This window comes from Muscardinus avellanarius (genome assembly GCF_963383645.1).
Source record: "Muscardinus avellanarius genome assembly, chromosome: 10".
NCBI classification, from domain to species: Eukaryota; Metazoa; Chordata; class Mammalia; order Rodentia; family Gliridae; genus Muscardinus; species Muscardinus avellanarius.
This window is the reverse complement of record NC_137796.1, coordinates 100,231,825-100,254,889: the sequence shown is the minus strand read 5'-3', so window position 1 is coordinate 100,254,889 and position 23,065 is coordinate 100,231,825. Positions and strand designations below refer to the sequence as shown.

Sequence of the window (23,065 nt, the reverse complement as noted above, 5' to 3'; positions counted from 1 at the left end):
TGTGATCCCAGTTCTTGGGAGGCTGAGACAGGAAGATCGCAGGTTCAAGGCCAGCCTCGGTTACTTAGGGAGCCCCTCCATGACTCAGTGAGACTTTGTTTCCAAATAAAATAAAAAAATAGGGCTGGGGATGTAGCTCAGAGGTAGAACACTCCTGGGTTCCATCCCTAGTACTGAGAACAAATAAATAAATGCAAAGAGAGAGGAGGAGTGTGTGCTTGTCTGGATGGGCACATAAATGGCAGGGTGGGAGGGCGGGCGGGTGGGTTTGTGGATAGGTAGACAGATCTGTCTCCGGATGCGCCTGTGGATGTGGGGGTTACGCGGGGAGCAGACTGAGTAGGACCAGGATGGACGGAGGCAGGGCAGGGCTGGGATGCTAGTGCAGTGGTCCAGGCAGGGAATAATTGGGCCAGGATCAGATGATGGGAATATCTCACATCTGAACCGTGTTTCTTGTAAACATAACCACATGTAGTGGGTCCCAGCATTGTTTACTTTCTAGAAGGTCAAATTCCTTTGGAGTGAGCTTTTCCTGGCAATTGCTCAGAAATTGTTCTGTGTCTAGTAACCACCGGCCGTTTAATCCTGCTTTCAAGCCTCACCGTAGGCCGGAGGGATCACAAGTGGTGTGAAACCAATTAAATTAGTCCGTCTCCGATAGCAGTCATCCCTGTCTGTGGTCAGAGTTACAGCGTGCACAGCTGTTTTCCAAATGCCCTCCCTCCACAGAGGTGGGAAGCTTGTCTTTTTTAGAAGGCTTGGCGTGTCCCGAAGCTTCTCAGCTAAGTCTCTCTGTGTGGGCTGCCCTCGTCAAGTTTACTTTTCAATAATCCCTTGTTCTTAGATCTGGAAAAATGACCACATTTATCACAGCATAGTTACACTTTTGAAGAAACACTTTAGGTTTTGTATTTTCATACTTCTCTGTCTCTCTAGGCAAACTCATGTATTTTTTTTTTTAACACTTTATAATTCTGTGTGTGTGTGTGTGGGGGGGGTTGGTACTGGGAATTGAACTCAGGGTCATTCTATCTCCAAGCTAACCCCCAGCCCTTTATTTTATTTTTTATTTTGAAACAGAGTTTTGTTAGGGTGCTGAGCGTCTCACTAAATTGCTGAGGCTGGCTTTGAACTTGATCCTTCTACCTCAGCCTCCCAAGTACTAGGCTTACAGGCATGTACTGCCACGCCTGGCTAACCATCCGAACTATTTTTAAATTTATAATTTAGTAGCAGTAAGTATGTTCCCCTTGACATGTTTAGCCCGGTCTCTGTTTTGAAATTCTTAGAACATGTGTTTTGGTCAAAATGTCAACTCCCCCCTTCTTTCTTTATGGCACTGGGGATGGAGCCGCCTGCATGCTGGGTAAATACTCTACCGTGAGCCCCACCCCTTGCCCCCCCATCCCCCAGTGATTCTCCCCGAATGAACCGCCCTGGCTGGACAAGGCAGGACCCACCTCTGGTCCTAGAGCCTTTGGGAACTTAGGTTGGAGGATTGCAAGCTTGAGAGCAGGCCCGACAACATAGTGGAGTCCTGTCTCAAAATACAAACTACAAAGGGCTGGGGGTATAGCTCAGTGGTAGAGCTCCATGGGTTTGATGCTAAGTACTAGAGAGAAGAAAGAAGAAGAAGAAAATAAAAGAAATGATTGGCTTCCTTCTCTCTCTCTGTAATGTTGTTGATGTGGCTTTAAAGCTTGCGTGGCACTCTAACACCCAGGTTCCTTGGGCTTCCTCGGCAGCCTTGCTCCTATGATTGCGGGGAGGCGGTTGGAATGGGAACTGTGTGGAAACTGGGTGGGCTGGGAGAGAAGAGGACAGGGAGGCCAACCAGGACTGCTGGACTACAGCCAGAGACCAGCTCCGGCCCATGCTGCAATGCAGGGAGCTTGGCCGGATGCTCCAGTGCTTAAAAAGAAGCCTGGAGCCAGACGCAGTGGCGCACGCCTGTCATCCCAGAACTCGCGAGGCTGAGACTGGAGGATCACGGGTTCAAGGCCAGTCTCAGTAACTTAACAAGACTCTGTTTCAAAATAAAATAGGGCTGAGGGTATAGTTCGGACATGGAGTGGTTTTAGTCCCCAGTACCTAAATACAATCACTCGATCAATCAATACAAAGAAGCCTAATCTAATACATTTTTTTAAAAGCATGCCCAAAAGAATGCACAAGCATAACTATCTATGGGCTAAACTGGTCTTGAGGGGACTGTTGTCTCAGACCGCTCGTGTTATCAGCCTAAGCCCAGTGCAGGAAGGAAATGAGAGTCCACCACAGAGGGCAGGGAACAGCGTTTCCCGGGGTGGTACAGCTAGCCCACAAGGGTCAGGGCTCGGGATACATTCAAATTCCTTCTCCCTCCCCCTCCCCCTCCCCTTCCCTCTCCTCTCTCTCACATGGGGATTAAACCCAGGGGCGTTCTACCTCTGAGTTACACTCCTAGCCCTATTTTTATTCTTTTTTTATTTTTATGTGGATCATACTGAAAATGGCATACATTCAGATGTGCTTGGTGCCCCCTCCCCCTGCTTCCCCTTCCCTCCCTCCCAGAATTGAGTGTCCAGGCTGACCATGCTACATTCATACTTTTACACATATTTGAATGTAACTCCTCCATTAATCAACCTCAGCCTTCTTCCTCTTCTATCCTTCTATTTCAGCTTTGCTGAAGTTTCCCCCCCCCATTATCTGGGGTCCCTCTGGTATCCCTAATACTTCCTAGTTTGGCCATATTAGAGAAAACATATGTCCCTTCTCTTTCTGTGCTGGGCTGATCTCACTTAACATAATGTTCTCCAGGTCTTTCCATCTTCTTGTGAATGACATGATTTTTTTGTTCTTCTTTATAGCTGAGTAGAATTCAATTGTGTATATTTCCCATAATTTTGCAATCCTTTCATCTGTTGATGGAGACCTAGGTTGGTTCCATATTTTGGCCATTACGAATTGTGCTACTATTAACATAGGTATGCACATGTTGCTGTAGTTCTCTGATTTCAACCCCTTTGGAAAGATACCCAGGAGTGGTAGAGCCGGATCATATGGTAGATTTATTCCCAGTTTTCTAAGGAATCTCCACACTGATCTTCATAGCAGCTGAACTAGTTTGCACTCCCACCAACAGTGTAAAAGAGTTCCTCTTTCCCCACATCCTCACCAGCATTTGTTGTTATTTGATTTCTTTATGCTTGCCACTCTGATTGGGGTTAGATGGAATCTCAGCATAGTTTTGATTTGCATCTCCCTGATGGCTAATGATGTTGAACTTTTTTATTTATCTATTGGCCATTTGTATTTGCTGGTGATTGCTTTATAACCCAGGATGTGCTCTATTTTGGAGAAGGTTCCATGGGCTGCTGAGAAGAATGTATATTCTGCTATTCCTGGTTGAAATATTCTGTATGTGTCTATTAGATCCATTTGGTTTATAGTTTTCTTTAGTTCTGAAGAGTCTTTAATCATCTTTTGCCTTGAAGATCGATCTAGTGGCGTGAGAGGTGTGTTGAAGTCTCCCAATATTATTGTATTTGGGTCTATTTGAGATCTGATGGTTTGTTTTACAAATGTGGGTGCACTCACATTTGGGACATAAACATTTACTATCATTATATCTTCTCGGTGAATTGTTCCTTTTAATAAAAGGAAGTGCCCTGCTTTGTCTCTTCTGATGTGTTTTAGCTTAAAGTCTGTTTTGTTGGATATCAACGTTGCTTCCCCTGCCCGTTTTTTTGTCTCCATTAGCATGATATATCTTTTTCTATCCTTTCACTTTCAGTCTGTGAATGTCTTTGGCTGTAAGGTGAGTTTCTTGCAAGCAGCATATATTTGAATTATGATTTTTAATCCACATTGCCAGTCTAAGTCTTTTAATTGGTGAGTTAGTTCCTTTGACATTCAGAGTTATTTTTGAAATACGATTTTTGTTTCCTGTCATTTTGAATTCTATTTTTGTTTGGTATGTTATTTCTTCTTTACTTAGTTGGCCTGCTGATCAACTTCATCTCTTCCCTGGTTTTGGAATTTGCTTCTTTTTTCTTCTTTATGGTTTATTTCTTTATATATTTTCTCTAGTGTTAGGTTTGTATTCATGATTTTCATTTTGAAATTTTGCTTACTTTGAAACACTTTTGTTTCTCCATCAATTTTGAATAATAACCTTGCTGGATATAGTAGTTTTAGTTGGGAGTTGTTTTCTTCCAGGGTCTGTATCACATCATACCCGTCTCTCCTGGCAACATGACTTGGGTTGTAAAGTCTGGGGTGATTTTTATTGTTTTGCCCCTATATTGTTTTATTCTCACTGCTTTTAAGATTCTTTCCTTGGCCTTTATGTTGGTAATTTTGATTATTACATGGAGTGGGGAAGTCCTTCCTTGATGTTGTCTTAACAGTGTTCTGTATGTCTCCTGAACCTGTATGTCCAAGTCTCTTTCCATGTTTGGAAAATTCTCTGAAATTATTTCTCTGAAGAGATTATGAATACCCTTGGTCTGTACCTCTATCCCTTCTTCAGTGCCTTTTATTTGTAAATTAGGACGTTTCATATTGTCCGATAGTTGTTGGAAATTCAGGTTTTGTTGCTGTAATGATTTCTGTATGCTGTTGACTGTGCTTTCAGGTTTGAATGAACTGTCTTCTAACAGTGATAGTCTGTTTTCCATTTCATCTAATCTTTCAGATATTTCTTTCTATTGCTGTCTTCATTTCATTTATTGACTCTTTCATTCCAGGTTTCTTTCTGATTCTTTCTTAATGTATCAATTTTCTCTTCCATTTCCTGTATACTTACTGTGAGGCCTTTTGTTATATTGAAGATCAGGATTCAGAATTCTTCTTGTATTTCTTGTAGGTCAGTATTCATGATTTCCCTTATTTCTTTACTGTTCCTAGTTCTCATATTTTCAGAGTTCTCAGGTTTATTTTTCTGATGTCTTGATATCTTCTCTTTTGTGTGTGATTCTTGTGTATTTTGTCTGATCCAATCTTAGTAGTAGGAATTTAGAGCTTTAAGCAGGTAAGCAGTGCTTTTTTCAATAGTGAGGGTTGGGTAAGGGGCAGGAGGTATGATGATGGGTATAGGAGTTGGGTAAAGTAGAGGATATGATTAGGTTGAGTAAGAATTTAAGTATAATAAGGTAGTATCTGGTTGAGAATAAGAGAAGGTCAGGTAGTAGGACTCTTGTAGTTATTAGAATATTTAAGTATCGTGATATGAAATAGCTTGTATATAAAACAAGAGAAAATTTTTTTGAGAGATGAGGATAGGCTAGAGTGAGGATGTTTGTAAATGGAATGGGGGAAACGAGCAAATAAACACGAATAAAGTAACAAAACAAGTTACAAAAACTAACAATTATAAATCAAAGACAAAAAAAAAAAAAAACAACCAAAAGAAAAAAAGGAATAAGAAAGAAAAAAATAAGAAAGGACAAAAATAAAATAATAAAAAAGATCTAGTGACAGCATGATAAACAAAACAAACAAAAAATCAACAACAACAAAACCACCCAGGAGTCCTGCTAATTTATGTATTAAATACATAAATTATGCTGGGGTCCATATAATATCTGTATGTCTCTTCGTTATGGTAGATTCAGGAGCATATTCCAATGTCTCTCATTTGTCCTGTAACACAATGTCAGCTTTTGAACCCACTCTAAGAGTGTTCGCTCCTCTCTCTTGCCTCTGGCAGTTTTGTGTTTAGGTGTCAGGGCATCGCACCAACACAGTGCATCCAGTATAGTCTTGGAGTGACTCTGGTGACCCTGTGTAGGTACTGTGCCTTCAGCACCTTTCCCGTGTCCCTGGAGGATCTAACTGGACTACCACTGAGATGGGCCGCCTAGTCTTAGCCCTCCAGGGTCCCATGGCTGCTCTGGGTGGTCTTCCACTGAGTACCGAGTAATGCAAGCAGTTACCTGGGTGTCCTGCTGCTGGGTGTCTGTAGGGCACGCTGCGCTGCTGTGGGTGCCACTCTGGTGAGAACTTGGGCTTTTGGGTTTTTCTCTGAATCTCTGCAGCATGGCGTTGGTCGCTTAAGATATTGGAGCTCTGCTGCTGCTTTTTGCACTTCAAGTTCTTGGATTATTTTTGGGTATTTTCTTGAGGCTGCAGGACCAAAGTCAGCGGCTCTGGAACCAGCACTCACGGTTCGGGTCGGCAGCCCAAAATGGCGCTGGCAGTTGAGCTGGTGGCCGCACCACGTCATTTGTGCTCTCGGGCTTTTTGCAGTGGATCTTGGAGTTCAGAACACTGGATTCCTTCCACCGTGCTTCCTGTTTCTGTTTTGGTTTGTGAGCTTTGTTTATTTTGTCAAGACGCTGCCTTCTCGGTAGTTGAACTTTATTTGTCCCAGCCACTGAGATGTGCCACATCCCCCAGTTGCCATTTTGAATCTCTCCCCCTATTTTTTTATTCTTGATTTTGAAACAAGGTCTTATAAGTTGCAGATGGCCTCACTAAGTAGCTGAGGCTGGCCGTGAACCTGCGATCCTCCTGTCTCAGCCTCCCAAGTAGCAGGATTACAAGCGTGTGCCTGATAGCTAGTTGATGTTAATTTTGGAGCAGATATACCTCATCTAGTTATGTGTGTATTCTTTTGTCTATGTGTCATGTCTGTTTCACCAAATACCAGCTGTCTTTTTCCCCGAAAGTCATTAAAAAAAAAAGTGGCTGGGCGTGGTGGCGCACGCTTGTAATCCCCGTGCTTGGGAGGCAGAGACAGGAGGATCGTGCAGGTTCGAAGCCAGCCGCTCTGGTTTAAGAGACCCTGTTTCCAAATAAAAATATAAAATAGGTCTGGGAGTATAGCCCAGAGATAGAAGGGCTTCCAGGAACCCCAGTACCACCAAAAAAAGTGTTTCTTAGGCTGGAACATGTAATAGTAAAATGCAGGGAATAGAACCCAGTTGCCTGAATTTGAATTCAGCTTCAGAGTTTAGCAGTGTTTTGATACCGCACACATCATGGAACTTCTCTCCCTGTTTCATATCTGGAAAAAAGAGATGCTAAAGTACTTAGCTCACATAATTAGGGAGACAACAAATGTTTTGTGTGTGTGTGTGTGTGTGTGTGTGTGTGTGTGTGTGTGTGTGTGTTACTGGGAATAGAACTCAGAGGCGGTCTACCTTTGAGCTGAACCCCCAGCCCTGTTTGTTTATTTTTGTTTTGAAGCAGGATCTCACTAAGTTGTCGAGGGCCTTGCTTAAGTTGCTGAGGCTGGTCTCAAACCCTCAATCCTCCCATCTGAGCTTCCCAAGTCCTACGGGCTCCGGGCGTGCATCACCGCGTTCGGCTCTGTGAGTCTCTTATGTGAGTGTTTGCGCTGGGCCTGGCACACGGAGTTGCACTTTGGGTATTATTGATTGTGGTGCCGTTATTGGTGATGAGGGCGTTAAGAAGATGACAGAAGTCTTCAGATCACGTGTTGGGTGGTGGAGGAGAAGTGACGGGAGGGTCCGTAAGCGTGCCAGAGGGCGTCCTCTGTCCCCCCTTGGTGCAGCAGCGGGTCTCCCACAGGTCCTGGGACGCGTCTGTCCTGCCAGGCGCCGCAGCGCGTTTCTCGGTCCCTCTGGTTCCTGGTCCTTTGGAGCTGCTGCTTCTGCCCGAGGCAGCCTGGGGCGGGGTCCTCCAGGGCTCTGCCCTGCCAGCTGTGTCCGTTTACGTCTGCAGGACTGGAATGTCACGTGGAACACCAGCAGCCCCGACTTCACCAAGTGCTTCCAGAACACCGTCCTCGTGTGGACGCCATGCTTATACCTCTGGGCCTGCTTCCCTCTGTACTTCCTCCACCTCTCCCGCCATGACCGGGGCTACATCCAGATGACGCACCTCAACAAAGCCAAAACCGTGAGTCCCTCGGGTGCCGTGGCAGGACGGGGCGGCGGCCGGGGGCTGTGAATGCTGCTGGAGCTGACATTTTTTTGTTCCCTTCATTGGGGAACACATTTTTATTTTGTGGGGTACTAACAGTTGAACTCAGGTGTTCTACCTCCAAGCTACACCCCAGCCCTATTGTTTTAAATTTTGAAACAAGGTCTCCCTAAGTTGCTGAGCGTCTTAGTAAGTTGTAGAGGCTGGCCTCCAACCTTTGATCCTCCTGTCCCGGCCTCCCAAATCCTGGGATTGCAGGTGTACGCTGCTGCGCTTCCTTAATTGTTTCTAATTTGCTTTCTCTAGTAGGTAGAAGAATAATGTAACAGAAAATGGGTGGCGCATAGGTTCAGGTCCAGGCTCTGCCACTTATACCTGTGTCACTGTGAGCAAACTTCTTAACCTCCGGAGCCTCAGTTTCCCCATTTGTGCAAAGATGAGGGCAGCGTCTTTGCCAAGGGCTTATAGAGAGATCATCAGGTCTTCATCCCTTATCTTTTTCTTCTTACTTTAAAACAGTTTTTGTTTTTAAATAATTTCATATTATAGGAGAATTGCAAGAATGAGACTAAGAATTCCCCCAGCCCCATACACCCATTGCTCACATGGGGTTTTAACATTTTGCTGAATTTGTGATTTTTTTCTTCTCTAGGTATACATATTCCGTTTGTTTGGTACCAGAGATTGAACCTAGGGTGATTCTACTTCCGAGCTACACCCCAGCCCTACTTTTTTATTTATTTGTACTTGGGAAAAGAGTCTGGCTAGGTTGCTGAGAGTCCCGCTGCTTGCTGAGGCTGGCCTTGAAACTGTGGGCCTCCTGTCTTAGTCTCCCCAGGTCCTGGGATTACAGGCGTGCCACCACACCCAGCTGGTACACATATTCTTACATATTTTTTTGGAACCATTTGAGAATAGGTGGGCTCTGCCATGTCCCTTTGTCCCTCCTGTCTTTACTGTTCTTTTTCTTCATAATGAGAATATTCTTTGACGTGATCTCCGTGTAGTTATTAAACTCCGGAAAATTCATGTGGACGTGATACTGTTTAAGAAGAATCTGCACTCTGTACTCTGGCTGTTTCCCTTGACGCACTGCTGGTCTTGGCAGCATCTTCCCTGCTAGTTCAGGGTCCAGTCTACAGTCACGAGTTACATTTTCTCATGTCTGTCTCTTTAGCTTTCTTTCAGTCTGGAAGAACTCTTCATTCTCCTTAATCTTTATTGGCACCGGCATATTTGATAAGTACAGACAGCCATTTGAAGAATGTTCCTCAGTTTGAGTTTGAACTATTCTTTTTCTTGACTCACTTTAGACATGCATGTCTGCTTGGAGATGTTTGTGCTGGTCAGCTTTCTGTTACTGTAAGGGGCACCCGAGAGCGATCAGCTTATAAAGAAGGAAGGTTTGTTTTGGCTGGTGGTTTTGGAGGTTTCTGTCCACAGTTAGGGGAACCCGTTGCATTGGGGATACAGCATATCTGGTGGTCACACCATTTATTTCGCTAAAAGGCAAAGAGGAGGAGAGCAGCTCCCACCAACCCCCTCCAGAGCATACCCTCAGGGCCTGAGCTCCCCACTCGGACACTAAAGGCTCCTTCCCCTCTCAGCGGGCTCTGCCTGGGGATCACACCTCTATGTGGCGCCATGGGGGACGTTGCAGGTCCAAACCTTCGCAGCACTTCTCCTGGACTTGCCTGACGCCCGTCTGCCTCTCCCTGGTCCGGCTCACATGGATTTGGTCCAGTGCTGTCCTGTTGCTCCGCAGACAGGTCCTCTTTTCTTTACTCCCATACAGCTGAGAAGCAGTCTAAGAAGGGCGTGTTCAGAGCCCGCAGATAACGTTCTGTCCCACTTTCTGCTAGACTTACCATGCAGCTCAGCTTTTTTTTTTTTTTTTTTTTCTGAGATGGTGTCTTGGTGAGTCACCCAGGCTAGTCTCAAACTTGTCATTCTCCTGCCTCAGCGTCCCGAGTGGCCAGAGTGACAGGTGGGTGCCATCCGGCCTGGCTAGCTCAGTTCTTGGTGAAGCCATATTTCCCCAAGCCCTTGGTAAATAAAAAAGCTTGTGTAATTTTGCTGAAGCCCTCGCTTGTGATCCTTGTCCAAACCTGTCTAGTTTATATCACAGTGCAGGCGTCTATCTTTGTGTTTTTTCCTAAGCCTATCTTAAAATGATATCTACTGGGCAAATTAAAACTGTGGTGAGACTCCACTGCCTGCCTGGAGGAACGGTTACTGCTGATACCGACGGCTAGTTGGGACGGGAGGGGCAAGATCTGTCCTTGTTAGTGGGCAGGAATGCAAAGGACACAGCCACCGAGGAAGAGAGCGTGGTAGCTGCTTACAGCCTCTTACTCTAGGATTCCACATTGGCCCCGTGGTGTTACCCAAAGGAGCTGAAAACTTGTGTTCACCCAAAAGCCTGCACACGGGTAGTGATAGCAGCTTTATTCATAATTGCCGCAGCTTTGAAGCAGCCAACTATCCTTCAGTGGGTGAAGGGATAAACAAACTGGTTCATCCAGACAGTGGGTGTTATCCCAGGCTGAAAACAATGTGCTGTCAAGCCGTGGAAAGATGCGGAGGAACCTTAAGTATATATTTTTCCTCCTTTTTTAGTACTGGGATTGAACTCAGGACTTTCTTACCTCTGAGCTCTACCCCTAGCCTTTTCTGTTTATTTTTATTTTAAAACAGGATCTCATTCATTTGCTAAGAGGTTCTTGCTAAATTGCTGAGGCTAGCCCGGAACCCATAGATCCTCCTGGTCTCAGCCTCCCAAATACTGATTACAGGTGTGCACTACCATGCCTGACTTAAAATGTATCTTAAAGAAGCCAGTCTGAGGAAGGGGGATGGAGCTCAGGAGTAGGGTGCTTGCCCAGCAGGTATAAGACCCTGAGAAATCCTAGCACTGCAAATCAAAAAAGAAGCCGCAGCTGCCGCTGCTGGTTTAAAAAAAAAAAGGCTCCAGCATCTGGACGACCGAGCTATAAGAAAAAGGGAAAACTCTGGAGGGAGTAAAAAGCTCTGTGTTTGCCAGTGTTGGAGGGTGGGGAAGGATAATACAGATGGAGGCTAGTGGAAATAATTGATAAAAATTATAATGAAGAGCCGGGTATGGTGGCGCACGGTAGTACCAGTACTTGGGAGGCTGAGACACGGGTTTGAGGTCAGCCTCAGCACTTGGTGAGATAATCATCAACTTTAACAAGTCCTTGTGTCAAACGCACACATACACATACGCACCAATTTAAAAAGGGGCTGGGGGGTGTATCTCAGAGGTAGAGTGCCCCAGGGTTTAATCCCCAGTACAGAACAAAACAAAACCCCTGTAACGATGACCGCATGTCACCATGTATTTGCCCAAACACCCTACAAGGTGCGACAGCAGGAGTGGACCTGTGTGAGCGGGGGACGGGCTGTGCCATCGTGGGCTCATCCATCGCTAGAGATGCCCCGGCACAGGGCGCTGGTAGCGAGGAGGCTGTGCCCTTTTGGGGGCTGGGGGGAGCTCAGATCTCTCTTATCTTTTAACTTTTCTGTGAACCTAAAACCTCAAGAAAGCCTGTAAAAATGCCAGTACTCTCCTATTGTGAACCAGATGTGAGGTCTTCCTCTTAGAGCACTTTGCAGATTTCCGGGGAGCATTATCTTCCTTTTAAAGTATGAATCAAATTTGTCCTTACTTTACTCAAGAACCTGCCATTAGCGTCCCACTCCTGGGAGTAAGTCCGGAAGATTTCTGACTTGGCCAATATGCTCACTGCTATAATCTAAAATAACAGTCCACACAGTGAACTTAGAGGAAGGGAGATTGATTTGCTCAGAGTGTTCTGGAGAGTCCAGGTTCCGTCCGTGGGAGGCCAGGGTCTGAGGCTCAGGGCATGGTGGTGGGAAAGAGAGGGAGAGGGGGGCTCTGCTCTCACGTCACGGAGGCCAGAAGCAGAGAGCCAGCCAGCAAGGGGATTCAAAGACACAGCAGTCCCCGAGGCCACGCCCCCACGGCCCGCCTTCTCCAGCCACACCCTACTGGCCAGTGAGTTCATTACAGTGGATTGATCTACTGATGAGGTCACAACCCTCATGACCTAACTATCAATCCTGAGCTCTTCAGGGCACATTGCATATCTGACCATAAGAACCTTGCAATACAGCAGCAGCAAACCCTCTGCCCACCACGGGCCCTTTGCGCTTCCTGTACCCTCTGCCTGGGCTGTTCTCTCTGCCACACACTCACTTCTTTCTCCTCTTTACTTGGACGTTTCCTGGTCATAGCAGCCTCCCCAACCACTCAGTCTTACTTGCTATTCCGGTCAGCATTTTACAGCTATAACCTAAAGACTTGACCACACAACTTAGAGCAAAGGTTTATTATCTTATGGTTTCGGGTTCAGTCCCTGTGAGGCCGGGGACCATGGATCTTGGGGCATGGCGGTAGGAGGCGGAGAAAGGAAGAGTGTGTGGGCTGTGCTCCTCACACCATGGAGGCCGGAAGCGGGGGTGGGGGAGGAGGAGGAACCCTGCTGATCCCAAGGTCACACCTCAGGGACCGCCTCCAGCATCACCCTGCCAGCCTAGCCTGGGATTACAGCCCCCACGACTCAGTTACAAACATGAATAAATGAGCTCTTGAGGGGACGTTTTATACCTAACTACTATACCTGCTTTATTTTTCTGCACAAAGCTCATCAGCTGGCAGGATGTTTGTGTGTCTCCTGGCAGCTGTCTTCCGCTAGACCATTGGCTCCCCGAAGCCAACTTCGCTTGTGTTTTTTGAGCACCAGAAATGCAGGCCCTCGTGCCTCATTCACACTTATTTGTGAATGAGTGTGAATTTGTGAATGAGTGTGAATGAACAGTACCTCGTGAGGGTCTTTATCCAGTTTGCAGGGTTACAGGTACAGATGGGTCACAGGCTGGACTCTGGAGTTTTGGTGCTGGGAAAATTATCAGCCAGAGTCGGCCATGGTGACACATAGCTGTAATCCCAGTCTTTGGGAGGCTGAGACAGGAGGACTGCAGGTTCAAGGCCAGCCTCAGTAAGTTAGCAAGACTCTCAATAACTTAGTGAGACCCTTTTTCAAAATTAAAAAATAAAATAGGGCTGAGGGTGTAACTTGGAGGTAGAACACCCGTGAGTCCCTTCCCCAGCACCATAAACAACAATAACAATAACACCTCCCCAAACCCAAAGAATCTCAGTGTAGAGTCTTTCTAAGGTGTGGCCCAGTGACTGGTGGCGGTGCTGCCCCTTGCCCTGCTGGGACTCATCCATGCTCCAAAAGGCAGTGTCTTACCTGAGGACCACGGCCATCGTTGGGGGTTGGCTAGTTCCAGAGGCCGAGTTTCCACGGGAGGCTGGGGCTAGTGAGGAGCTGCTCATTGTAAGAAACGCGTGTTCCCTTCTCTTCCAGGCCTTGGGGTTCTTGCTGTGGATAGTCTGCTGGGCAGACCTCTTCTACTCTTTCTGGGAAAGAAGTCAGGGTGTGTTCCTGGCCCCGGTGTTTCTGGTCAGCCCGACCCTCTTGGGCATCACCATGGTGAGTAGGAGGCCGGCTGCAAAGCCCCCGCCATCCGCCAGGCCCACTGGGGCTGCAAGTAGTAGTGGCAATTAGACCCAAGAAAATTTCTAGGTAAAAATTTTCTAGGTAAAATTTCTAGGTAAAAATCCAGAAACCTGGCTTCTATGGAAAAACTCCGAGATGTGGCCACACTGGCCTTGCACTGTCCAGCGAGGTGAGCTGCAACCCCGTGGAGGGGGGATGGGGCACTGCTGCCCGGTTTGCCAGTCTCCACCCTGCCCTGATGGCCTGTCCACCACGGGGGCTCAATGCCGGACAGCATCTTTTATGTGTTTGGTGTACCGCGGTCATTTATACTCACTGCCTGGGACCTGACCTGCTGGGGTGTTCAGGCTGTGGTCGGGGAGGTGCCAAGTGGAACGGGAATCAGCCTTCCTCTCGTGGGTCTACGACCCATCGGGTGGTGTAGACAGGAAAAGTGCTTTCTTAATTACAGCTGGTGGATGTCGAGTGCATACTGTGGCTGTTTTACTTGTCTTGATATCAACCTAATTCTCAGAACACTTTATACCCTTCTGTGGGTGAGGTTAAGTGCTTCCCTCAGGGTCACCCAGTGATTGTAGAAGCTAGGACTTAACCCAGGTGAACTGTGGCCCAGGGCCTGGCCCTCTGCTTGTTTTATAAATAAAGTCTTATTGACACAGGTAGTTACCTCTGTTCGTTTACATACTGTGCAAAGCAGCAGAGCAGAGCACTTAGGACAGAGACCATGGCCCTTGGAGCCTAAATATTTATTATGTCATCTTTTAGAAAGCGCACTGATCTCGGTTCCACGCGAGCTTCCCCCAGCGTGTTCCCCTAGCGCGCTCGTGCTGCCCCAGAGCTCTGTGTGGTCTTTTTAAATCCTCGCAGCTCTCCATGTTGATACCTCCTGTTGCAGATGAAGACCTCCAGAAGGTTCCTGAGCTTTCCCAGAGGCCCTGGGCATGGCAGGGCTCCTGGGACCTTGGACATGGGTCCTGCCTTCCCTGAGCCCTCGGGTTGTCTCTTCTCTCTTCCAGCTGCTCGCCACTTTTCTGATTCAGCTGGAGAGGAGGAAGGGCGTTCAGTCCTCAGGGGTCATGCTCGTTTTCTGGCTCATAGCCCTGCTCTGTGCCCTTGCCATCTTGAGATCCAAAATCATCACTGCCTTAAATGAGGTAGGTGGCACCTTGACCGCATCCCCCTGCAGCACCCTGCGGGAGAGATGCTCGTTCCCTCTGCCCCCGTGTTGCCATGGGAACCAGGGACGGGTACCACATGGGTCCAGCTTCTTCCCTGGGGCATCCCTACTCCATCAAATCCTCATCAGGTCCATTGCGGTGTGCAAATGTGTCACCCCGTGGGCCTCTGTCCACAGCACGCAGCAAGGCAAGTCAGGAGCACCTGTCTTCAGATGGGGGAGCGCCGTGCGCCGAGCCGCTGCCTCCGCAGGGGCCCTGGCTGTGTCCCCGCGTTACCTTTGTGCCTCTGTGCTGCTCTGGCAGGAGAAGTAGTTTACATTGGCTGCGGGGTGCTGCTCCGGGGAATTTCGAAGAGTATGCACTTTTAGACTCTTAGCCGCCATTCCCTGGAGCTAGTCCAAGACCGTGCAAGAAAAAGGAACAGAGCGTTTGCCAAGCACCTACGGTGTGCAGCGCAGCCTCTCTTTGGTGGCAGCGGCCCTGGACCTGGATTAAGTTCTCGCTTTCCAAGTGCCGTGCGGGGACCGAGTGCTGTTTGTGAACGATCTCGCCATGATGGGCAGGATTCCCCAACCTCAGCTCAAATTGACGTTTTGGACCAGAGATGTCTTTGTTGCAGGATACTGCCCTGTGTCTTGCGGGGTTTTGGGGGGCATCCCTGGCTCAGCACCACTCCCCCAAGTTGTGAGGAATGTGTCTCTGGGCATTGCTGCGTGCTCCCGGGGACAAAGCCACCCTTGGTTAAAAACCACTGGCATGTCCGAAGGTGGGGAAACCGAGGCTCATAGAGGTTGAGTCCCACAGCGAGGCCTTGGCTGTGGCTCGTATGCACTCCCACGGCCCGGCCTCCGCTGCCCGCGTGGGTGTCCTTGAGTGCCCACGGACAGAGCTGCCTTTCTTCTGTTTTGTCCCGAGAGCGGTGGGCATGGCAGGGAGTCCGGCCGGTCCTGGACCTGGACCCAGGAGGCGGGCCGTCAGCAGCCTGCCCCGCTGGCATGACCCACCCCAGTTTATGTAGTTTTACCTGAATACTTCTGCTGAATAATTTATAAAGAAAAAAAGGTTCCCAGTGCTTGCCAGCCTCAGCCACTTAGCGAGGCCTTTGGCAACTTAGCGAGACCTTGTTTCAAAATAAAAATGGAGCCTGGAGTGTAGCTCAGAGGTAGAATGCCCCAGGGTTCTACCCCCCCCCCCCAAATAGGTAATAAGGAATCCCATCCCGGTATTACATATAACCGAGGCGGGTCTCGGCCATCATGGCGTCCCATCTCTACAGCCCATCCCCACAGGACGTTGGGATTCAGCTTCATCGCGAGCCTTAGAGGCTTAGCACAGTGGCTTCTGCCGGCCACTTCAGGGCAGTGACCCCCTTTCCTCCCTCCTCTCCTGTCCAGGACGCCCGCGTCAACCTGTTTCGTGACAGCACTTTCTACCTGTACTTCTCCCTGGTGTTGGTACAGCTCGTGCTCTCTTGTTTCTCAGACCGCTCACCCTTGTTCTCCGAAACCATCAACGACCCGGTAAGTGTGACCACAGGCACACGCGTGTGCAAGAGAGACATAGCACCCTCGCCGGCCAATGCTTCCTGGGCACCGGCTCTGAGCCCGCGTTGTCCTCTAGGGTCTCCTTCCAGCCCCCTGGACCTCTGGGTGGCACAGACGAGGGATTGCAACCTCCTGGCCCCACAGATGGGAACCGAGGCATAGACGTGGAAGGCGGCGGGGCTGAAGGAGGAGAGGTTCTGCTCTGTAGTTAGAGACGGCTGCGTCTCTCACGTGCCTGGACGGTTGCTCACAGGGCATGGTGATTTTAGGAAGTGCAGTGAATATTTAGAAATTGGCCAATTTCACATAAATTCCATCTGTCCAGGGTTTTAACAAAACTGCCAAGTTTTGGCAAGCTGGGGCCGTGGTCCTGCGGGCAGCAGTTGGCAGGAGCCCTGGAGATTGGCGTGGCCCGCTGCGATCACCACCATGCCCTCGTCCTGTGCCGTCTTGCCTCCCTCGGTCCTGGCACGTGCCAGCCCTAAGGGATTTGGGTTCATGACCTTCGACCTTCATCTCTTCTGCCAGGTTCAAGGACAGAAGCGGGGTGGGGGCTCCCATGTCAGTGGGGGTGGAGAGGGTCGCTTTCCTGCTGGTAGAATGTGAACACGGGACCGCATGGTCTCTGGGGTCTGTTTTTCTCCCTTCTCCCTTCTTATTTTCTCCTCCCTCCCTCCTTTTCTCCCTCCTCTCTTCCATCTCCTCCTCCCGTCTTTGTTGTCCTTCCATCTCTTTTCCCTCCTCTCCTTCCCTCCCTAGCATGTACCAGCTCGGGCCCCAGTCGGGGAGCTGTGAGCATGGCAGAGTTCTTGCCCATTCGAGCAGACATTGTCATGGGGTCACAGACAGTGACTCAGACCCCCAGTGTGGGCCCGGTGGTGGTCAGTGTGCTAAGCGGACGTTGTCACGGGGTGACAGTGAGCCAGGCCCCCAGTGTGGGCCTGGTGGCAATCAGCGTGCTAAGCAGACTTCGTCACGGGGTGACAGTGAGCCAGGCCCCCAGTGTGGGCCCGGTGGCGGTCAGGGAAGGCTTCTCCAGGACAGTGTGTGAGCAGAGCCCTGGAGGAAGGAGCGAACACATGGGCCGGCACTAGGGAAGAGCAGTCAGGGAGAGTGGCCACAGGTGCAAGGGCCCTGGGATGGAGCTGTGGCTCAACCACAGGAGCAGCCGGTGCTGTGCTGTCGGAGAGAGCTGCGAGAGGCCGGAGAGGCCCAAGAGACAGAGAGGCGGGCAGTCCCCCACGGGCCAGGCTGGCGAGTGGGATTTGTGGGGGTGTGTCGGAAGCCTTTGAGCCTGTGGGACGCTTTGTTCCGGGTCAATCATCTGTTAGGGGTGAACTGCAGCGGGAGCAGTTTTCCTCTGTTGTTGGACTTGGCTGGAGCCTTGGCAGCAGCCGAGGCTTGCTTTGTGGGTGATGCCGAGAGCCGGGGAGCGGTGGCGCGGAGGAGGCCGGCAAGGCCGCCATGTTGAGGAGCCGGTGTCCCGTGCATCCCAGAGGCCCAGTTCTTGCACTTCCCTGCTCGGGGAGAGTAGAGCGGGGAAGCCCAGTGAGTGCACGTGGCTGTTGACTGTGTACACCTGTGTGTGTGCGTGTGCATTTATGCATGCTTGCACAGGTGTGCGTGTGCATGTAGGCACTTGCATGTGATGTGTGCTTGTGAGCATGTGTGTTCATATTCACAGGTGTGTCTGTGTATGTCTGGGCAGGCATGTTTGCATGAGTGTAAAGTTCAAAAAGGCAGTGAGCATTCCCGTAGCACCTCAGTGGTGTCCCTCCAGGCCTGACACAGAGGCGTGTGTGCGTGAGTGTGTGTGTATGCGCACACGTGTGTCTTCTGTGTGTGTCAGTTGTGCGGGTGGGTGTGTGGCACCTGCGTCTTCATCAGAAGGGCACATTTATTCAATGGCAGGCTGTCGTGCAAGGCAGGGAATCACACAGACAAGCCACGCCCACCTGAGTGGCGGTGGCCCTTGGGTTGCTCCGAGGGTAAACTGAGTCCTGGTTGGGTTGACCGGCCAGTGTGGGAACCACTTGACCATTCAGATTTCCTGGGGGAAGAGGACCCTACTAGAAGCTTTATGGGGGAGGGGCTCTGTCTTGCTTTCGAGATCTGGGTAAGAATCCTCCCCCTGCTCCCCTGGCACCCGAGTGTCCGCTGACTCGCAGGGCTGACTGGGTCTTCTTTTCCTGCTTTCTGCATCCCCAGCAGCCCGGCCTGGGACCTGCTCTGCTGCGGTGGGGCGGCATGAAGCGCTTGGTCCTGACAGCTGCAGGCTGGGCTGTGGCGGGCTGAGACACCACACTCCTGCACTCACTGCCGCCCCCCTGCTGTCCCATGGCACTTCTGGCTTCCCAGGGTGTGGGGAACACCCTGCTTGCCTCTGCTGCAGTATGACCCTCCGGGCGGCACACGTGGGGAGGCCGGCTCAGTTCTGCCTTCGTGCACAAGCCGAGGGAACAAGCGTCCGCTGACCCCTCCAACCAGCCTGGCCTCCTTTGGATTTATTTTTAAAAAACTCATTGGGCTATTATTTGCGTTTTTGCCATTTGGATTCTAGAACAGGGATTGATAAATCATAGCCCATGGGCCAAATTTGGCCCACTACACATTTTTTGTAAATAAAGTTTTATTGGAACACTGCCAAGCCCATTCATTACTGTTGTCCTTGGCTGCCTCAGGCTGTGAGAGAACAGTTGTATTGTTGCTACAGACTATCTCCCACAAGGCCAAAATATTTACTTTTTGACACTTCACGAAAAAGCTTGCCTGCTCTTGGTATAGCATCTCCTTGGCTCTCATGACTTCCCCCCCACCAACCTCCCAGAGTCTCCTTCCTTTTGTCAGGGCTTCTCTTTCCCTATCTTGGGCAGGAAAGGGCAGAGACATTTATTAGACTCCTACTGAGTACCAGGCTCAGCGGTGAGTCTCCTTTAAGCCTCGGGTCAGACAGGTGAACTTGGAGCCGAGTCCCGGGGCACACAGCGCCTTGCCCAGTGTCAGCAGATCACTCGCCTTGGCTGGAACCTGCTCGCCGAGGGCAGGGTCTTGGCTAAAGAGTGGCTTTGTGCTGGGCTGTAAGCTTCGTAGGAACCTGGGTGCCCAGGACAGGGCCTGGTACCCCGTGGACCCCTGGTGAGAGTTTATTGTGCCATGTTGTTGAGGGAGGTGCCCCGGCCTCCAGGGATGTCAGGTGAGGCCTCTTCTCCATCCTTACCTTCTTCTCATTTTCTTTTTTTAAAGATACGCTTTTATTGGTACACTGTGGTCTCACCTCATGATGTAGCTCAGAGTGACAGGGACGTACAACACTCGGGCTTGGAGAGCTCTCCTCCGCTCGCCCCCTTCCCCATAAGTGACACTGAGACTGGCCTTGGCATTCTCCCCGGTCCACATCGTCAGGGCAAGTGTCTCCGTTGATGGGGAATGCGCCGGTACTGGAAAATTGTTTTGGTGTTAATTTCAAAATGTAAAAAAAGTAGCCAGGGCTTGGGTACTGTGCAACACTCAGGCAGGGAGGGGAGGCAGCAGCTACCAAAAGCGATGACCAAATACACAAAGGAGTTGTATTTTATTTATTTATTTATTTATTTATTTATTTATTTATTTATTTATTTTATTTGTGGTACTGGGGGTAGAACCCAGGGACTTTTCTACCTCCAGGGTATACTCCCAAATAAAATACATTTTACTTGGAGATAGGCTCTCAGTAAGTTGCTGAGAGCCTCACTCAGTAGCTGAGGCTGGCTTCAAACCTGTGCGATCCTCCTGTCTCTGTCTCCCAAGTGCTGGGATTACAAGCATGCGCCACCATGCCTGGCAAAAAGTTTTTCTTTTTCTTTTCTTTTTTTTTTTTTTTGGTGGTACTGAAGATGAAACCCAGGGACATTCTACCTCTGAGCTACCTCCCAAGCCCGATTTTTTATTCTTTATTTTGAATCAGGGTCTCACTAAGTTGCAGAGGGCCTCACTAAGTAGCTGAGGCTGTCTGCGAACCGGGCTCCTCCTGTCTCAGACTCCCAAGTGCTGGTATTAGAAGCCTATGCCACCACGCCCCTTCATATTTTAAAGACAAGTTTATATAATAAATAACTTCTAGCAGATAAAAACCGAAAAGGCTTTTTGTCAAGCAAGGTGGGAGATAGTGAATCCTCATAATCATATCAAAAGGTTTGCAAGGGAGCTAATGGGCGGGCCCACACCTCCTTTGTCAGGAGCAGATAGAAAGACTTGGTTAAGCAAGATGGGAGATGATGAATCTTTATAAAAACTGATCTATGTTCAAAACCTCAGTGCCTTATTTTCAAGGCACTCCACTGTGTCCTCTGATGCAGTGCTTTATTATTCTGTCCCTTCTTTCTACTTTTATAATAATAAAATTGCTTAAGCTTACAGCAGTACAGTTCTGGCTATTTTTTTTTTCTAAACTACCTAAGAACAAGAACCCACGCGGCTCCATCTCACACTATTACAGTTTTGGCACCCAACACGGGCACCATTACATCGTCCTTTAGGTCTCCCTCCTTCCTCCACCTCCTCCATCTCAACACTGGAGTTTCAACCCTCTGCTAATTTTCTTTTTTTTTTTTGTGGTACTGGGGTTCCTGGAAGCCCTTATACCTCCGGGATATACTCCCATGGGCTACACTCCCAGACCTATTTTTTTAACTTTTTTTATGTGGAAACAGGGTCTCTTAAGCCAGCACGGCTGAACCAGCGCGATCCTCCTGTCTCCACCTCCCAAGCTCGGGGATTACAAGCGTGTGCCACTACGCCCAGCCCCTATGCTAATTTTATCAGGAAAGAAGAGAAGGGAACTATAGTGTGTGGAGACACGCTGGAGGCTGGAAAAGATGCTAAAACCTTTTCTTCCCCCTCTTTAAAAAATTTGCATTTGTCCTATGTGATGAAATGGATGTGACAGAATATTTGCCACTGTAACTGCTTTATCTATATTTATTTAGTTGCAGCTTGATGATTGGCTTTTTTTTTTTTTTTTTTTTTTGTGGTACTGGGAGTGGAGCCCAGAGGCTTTCTACCTCCGGGCTCTACTCCCAGACCTATTTTTAATATTTTATTTGGAAACAGGGTCTCACTAAGTTGCTGAGAGCCTCACTAAGTAGCTGAGGCTGGCTTCGAACCTGTGCAATCCTCTTGTCTCAGCCTCCCGAGCGCAGGGATTGCAAGCGTGCGCCACCACGCCTGGCTTATGGTTGGTTTTGACCAAACTTTTCACTTAGTGTTTTGGAGCTATTTAATGCACATTTAAATTAGTTTTCTGGTGGGAAGGGCGCAGGGAGGTTCTTGCAGATTCCTCAGGACATGTCAGGAAGGCAGAATTCGGCCAGAATTATTCATTTGCTGGTTATAATAAGCATTATTCAATGCTTTGGGATTGCTAGATGAATAGTGGTGTTTTTTTTTTTTTTTTTTTTTTTTTTTTGGTGATACTGGAGTTTCTGGAAACCCTTCTACTTCTGGCTCCACTCCCAGACCTATTTTATACTTTTTTTATTTGGAAACAGGGTCTCTTAAGCCAGCAAGGCTGGCTTCGAACCTGCGTGATCCTCCTGTCTCCGCCTCCCAAGCGTGCGCCACCACGCCTGGCTAATAGCGCTTTCCTTATGTAGACTTCTGCTCTTAAGAGTCTGCACAAACAACTGACCAGGGCTGCCGCCTCTGTGTGGACTACATAGTTTGTGTTTCCTCATAGCATGGAGCCCGTTCTCCAAGGGCGTGTGTTCCGGGTAGAAGCCAAGCTGGATTACTTTTTTTTTTTTTTTGCAGGTGTGGGAATGTAACCCAGGGACATTTGACCTCTGTCCTATACCCCCCCCACCCCAGTTTTTATACTTTAATTGAAATAGGGCCTCACTAAGTAGCTGAGGCTGTCTGCGAACCGGGATTCTCCGGTCTCAGCCTCCCGAGTGCTGGGATTACAAGCGTGCGCCACCACGCCCAGCTAGAAACTGGATTACTTTTTATGACCTTGTTAGTCTTGGAGGCACAGAGGCCATGGCTTAGAGTGGGAGAAGTTGAGGCTGACAAAGTCATTTTGCAGATCCCAGGGTTCACGTGGGGCCCTCGGTGCAGTGGCATCGGCACGCATTCCTAGGGCTGGCTGGAAATCCAGTGTCAGGCCGCATCAGACCTGTGAGTCAGAATGGCTTTTCACGAGATTCCTGGGGTGGATCGCAATTCAAAACATTGCTTTAGAACATTCACCAAAAACCGCGCAGCGTATTTGGAGTAAGAGGGACCTTTGAGTCCTGTTGAAATAATAGGGAATATTTTTTTCTGTCCACACTTTACTGTGAACATTTTCAAGCCAACAGAAAAACCGAAAGGATTCTACGGTGAGCAGTCATATAGCTGAGAGCGACAGTTGACGTTTTGCTAAACCTGCTTTCTCACACATCTGGCCAGCCAGGGAATCCACTGATTTTTTTTAGATATCTGAAACTTACTTGGAAATACATTAGTGTCCTTCAAGCAGGCACCTCACCGTGCGTATCATTAGCAAGAGTTGGTTCAGTCCGTGTCTATTTGCAGTTCTTTTTCCTGTAAAGTATAACTTCAGCCGGGTGTAACTTCAGGGTGTGGTGGCGCATGATTGTAATCTCAGGACTTGAGCGGCTCAGGGGTTTGAGGCCAGCTTTAGCAACTTAGAAAGGCCCTCATCAAAATAAATAGAATAGGACTGGGGGTGTAGCTCAGAGGGAGAACTTCACTGGGTTTAATGCTTAATCTCTAGTAACACACACGCACACGCGCGCGCGCGCACACACACACACTAAGAGAAAAAGAAACTTCTATACAGTGGAATTTCTGATTTTAAGTTACCGTTTGATAAGTTTTGATTAAATGAATAGCTGGAACCCAGGTCAGGATACAG

At 48.8% G+C, this 23,065-nt stretch overlaps 1 protein-coding gene across 3 annotated transcripts in view; it reads left to right on the top strand.

Moving 5' to 3' along the window:
• ABCC1 (ATP binding cassette subfamily C member 1 (ABCC1 blood group)) overlaps nucleotides 1-23,065 on the top strand; it is a gene marked incomplete at both ends in the record, with an annotated part of 144,467 nt that overhangs the window by 38,728 nt on the left and 82,674 nt on the right. For all 3 annotated transcript variants that reach the window (XM_080703020.1, XM_080703019.1, XM_080703018.1), the window contains 4 exons: nucleotides 7,678-7,854; nucleotides 13,296-13,421; nucleotides 14,465-14,602; nucleotides 16,021-16,146. In XM_080703020.1, the coding sequence (XP_080559146.1) occupies nucleotides 7,678-7,854; nucleotides 13,296-13,421; nucleotides 14,465-14,602; nucleotides 16,021-16,146 (567 nt within the window). The remainder of the gene's footprint in view (nucleotides 1-7,677; nucleotides 7,855-13,295; nucleotides 13,422-14,464; nucleotides 14,603-16,020; nucleotides 16,147-23,065) is intronic.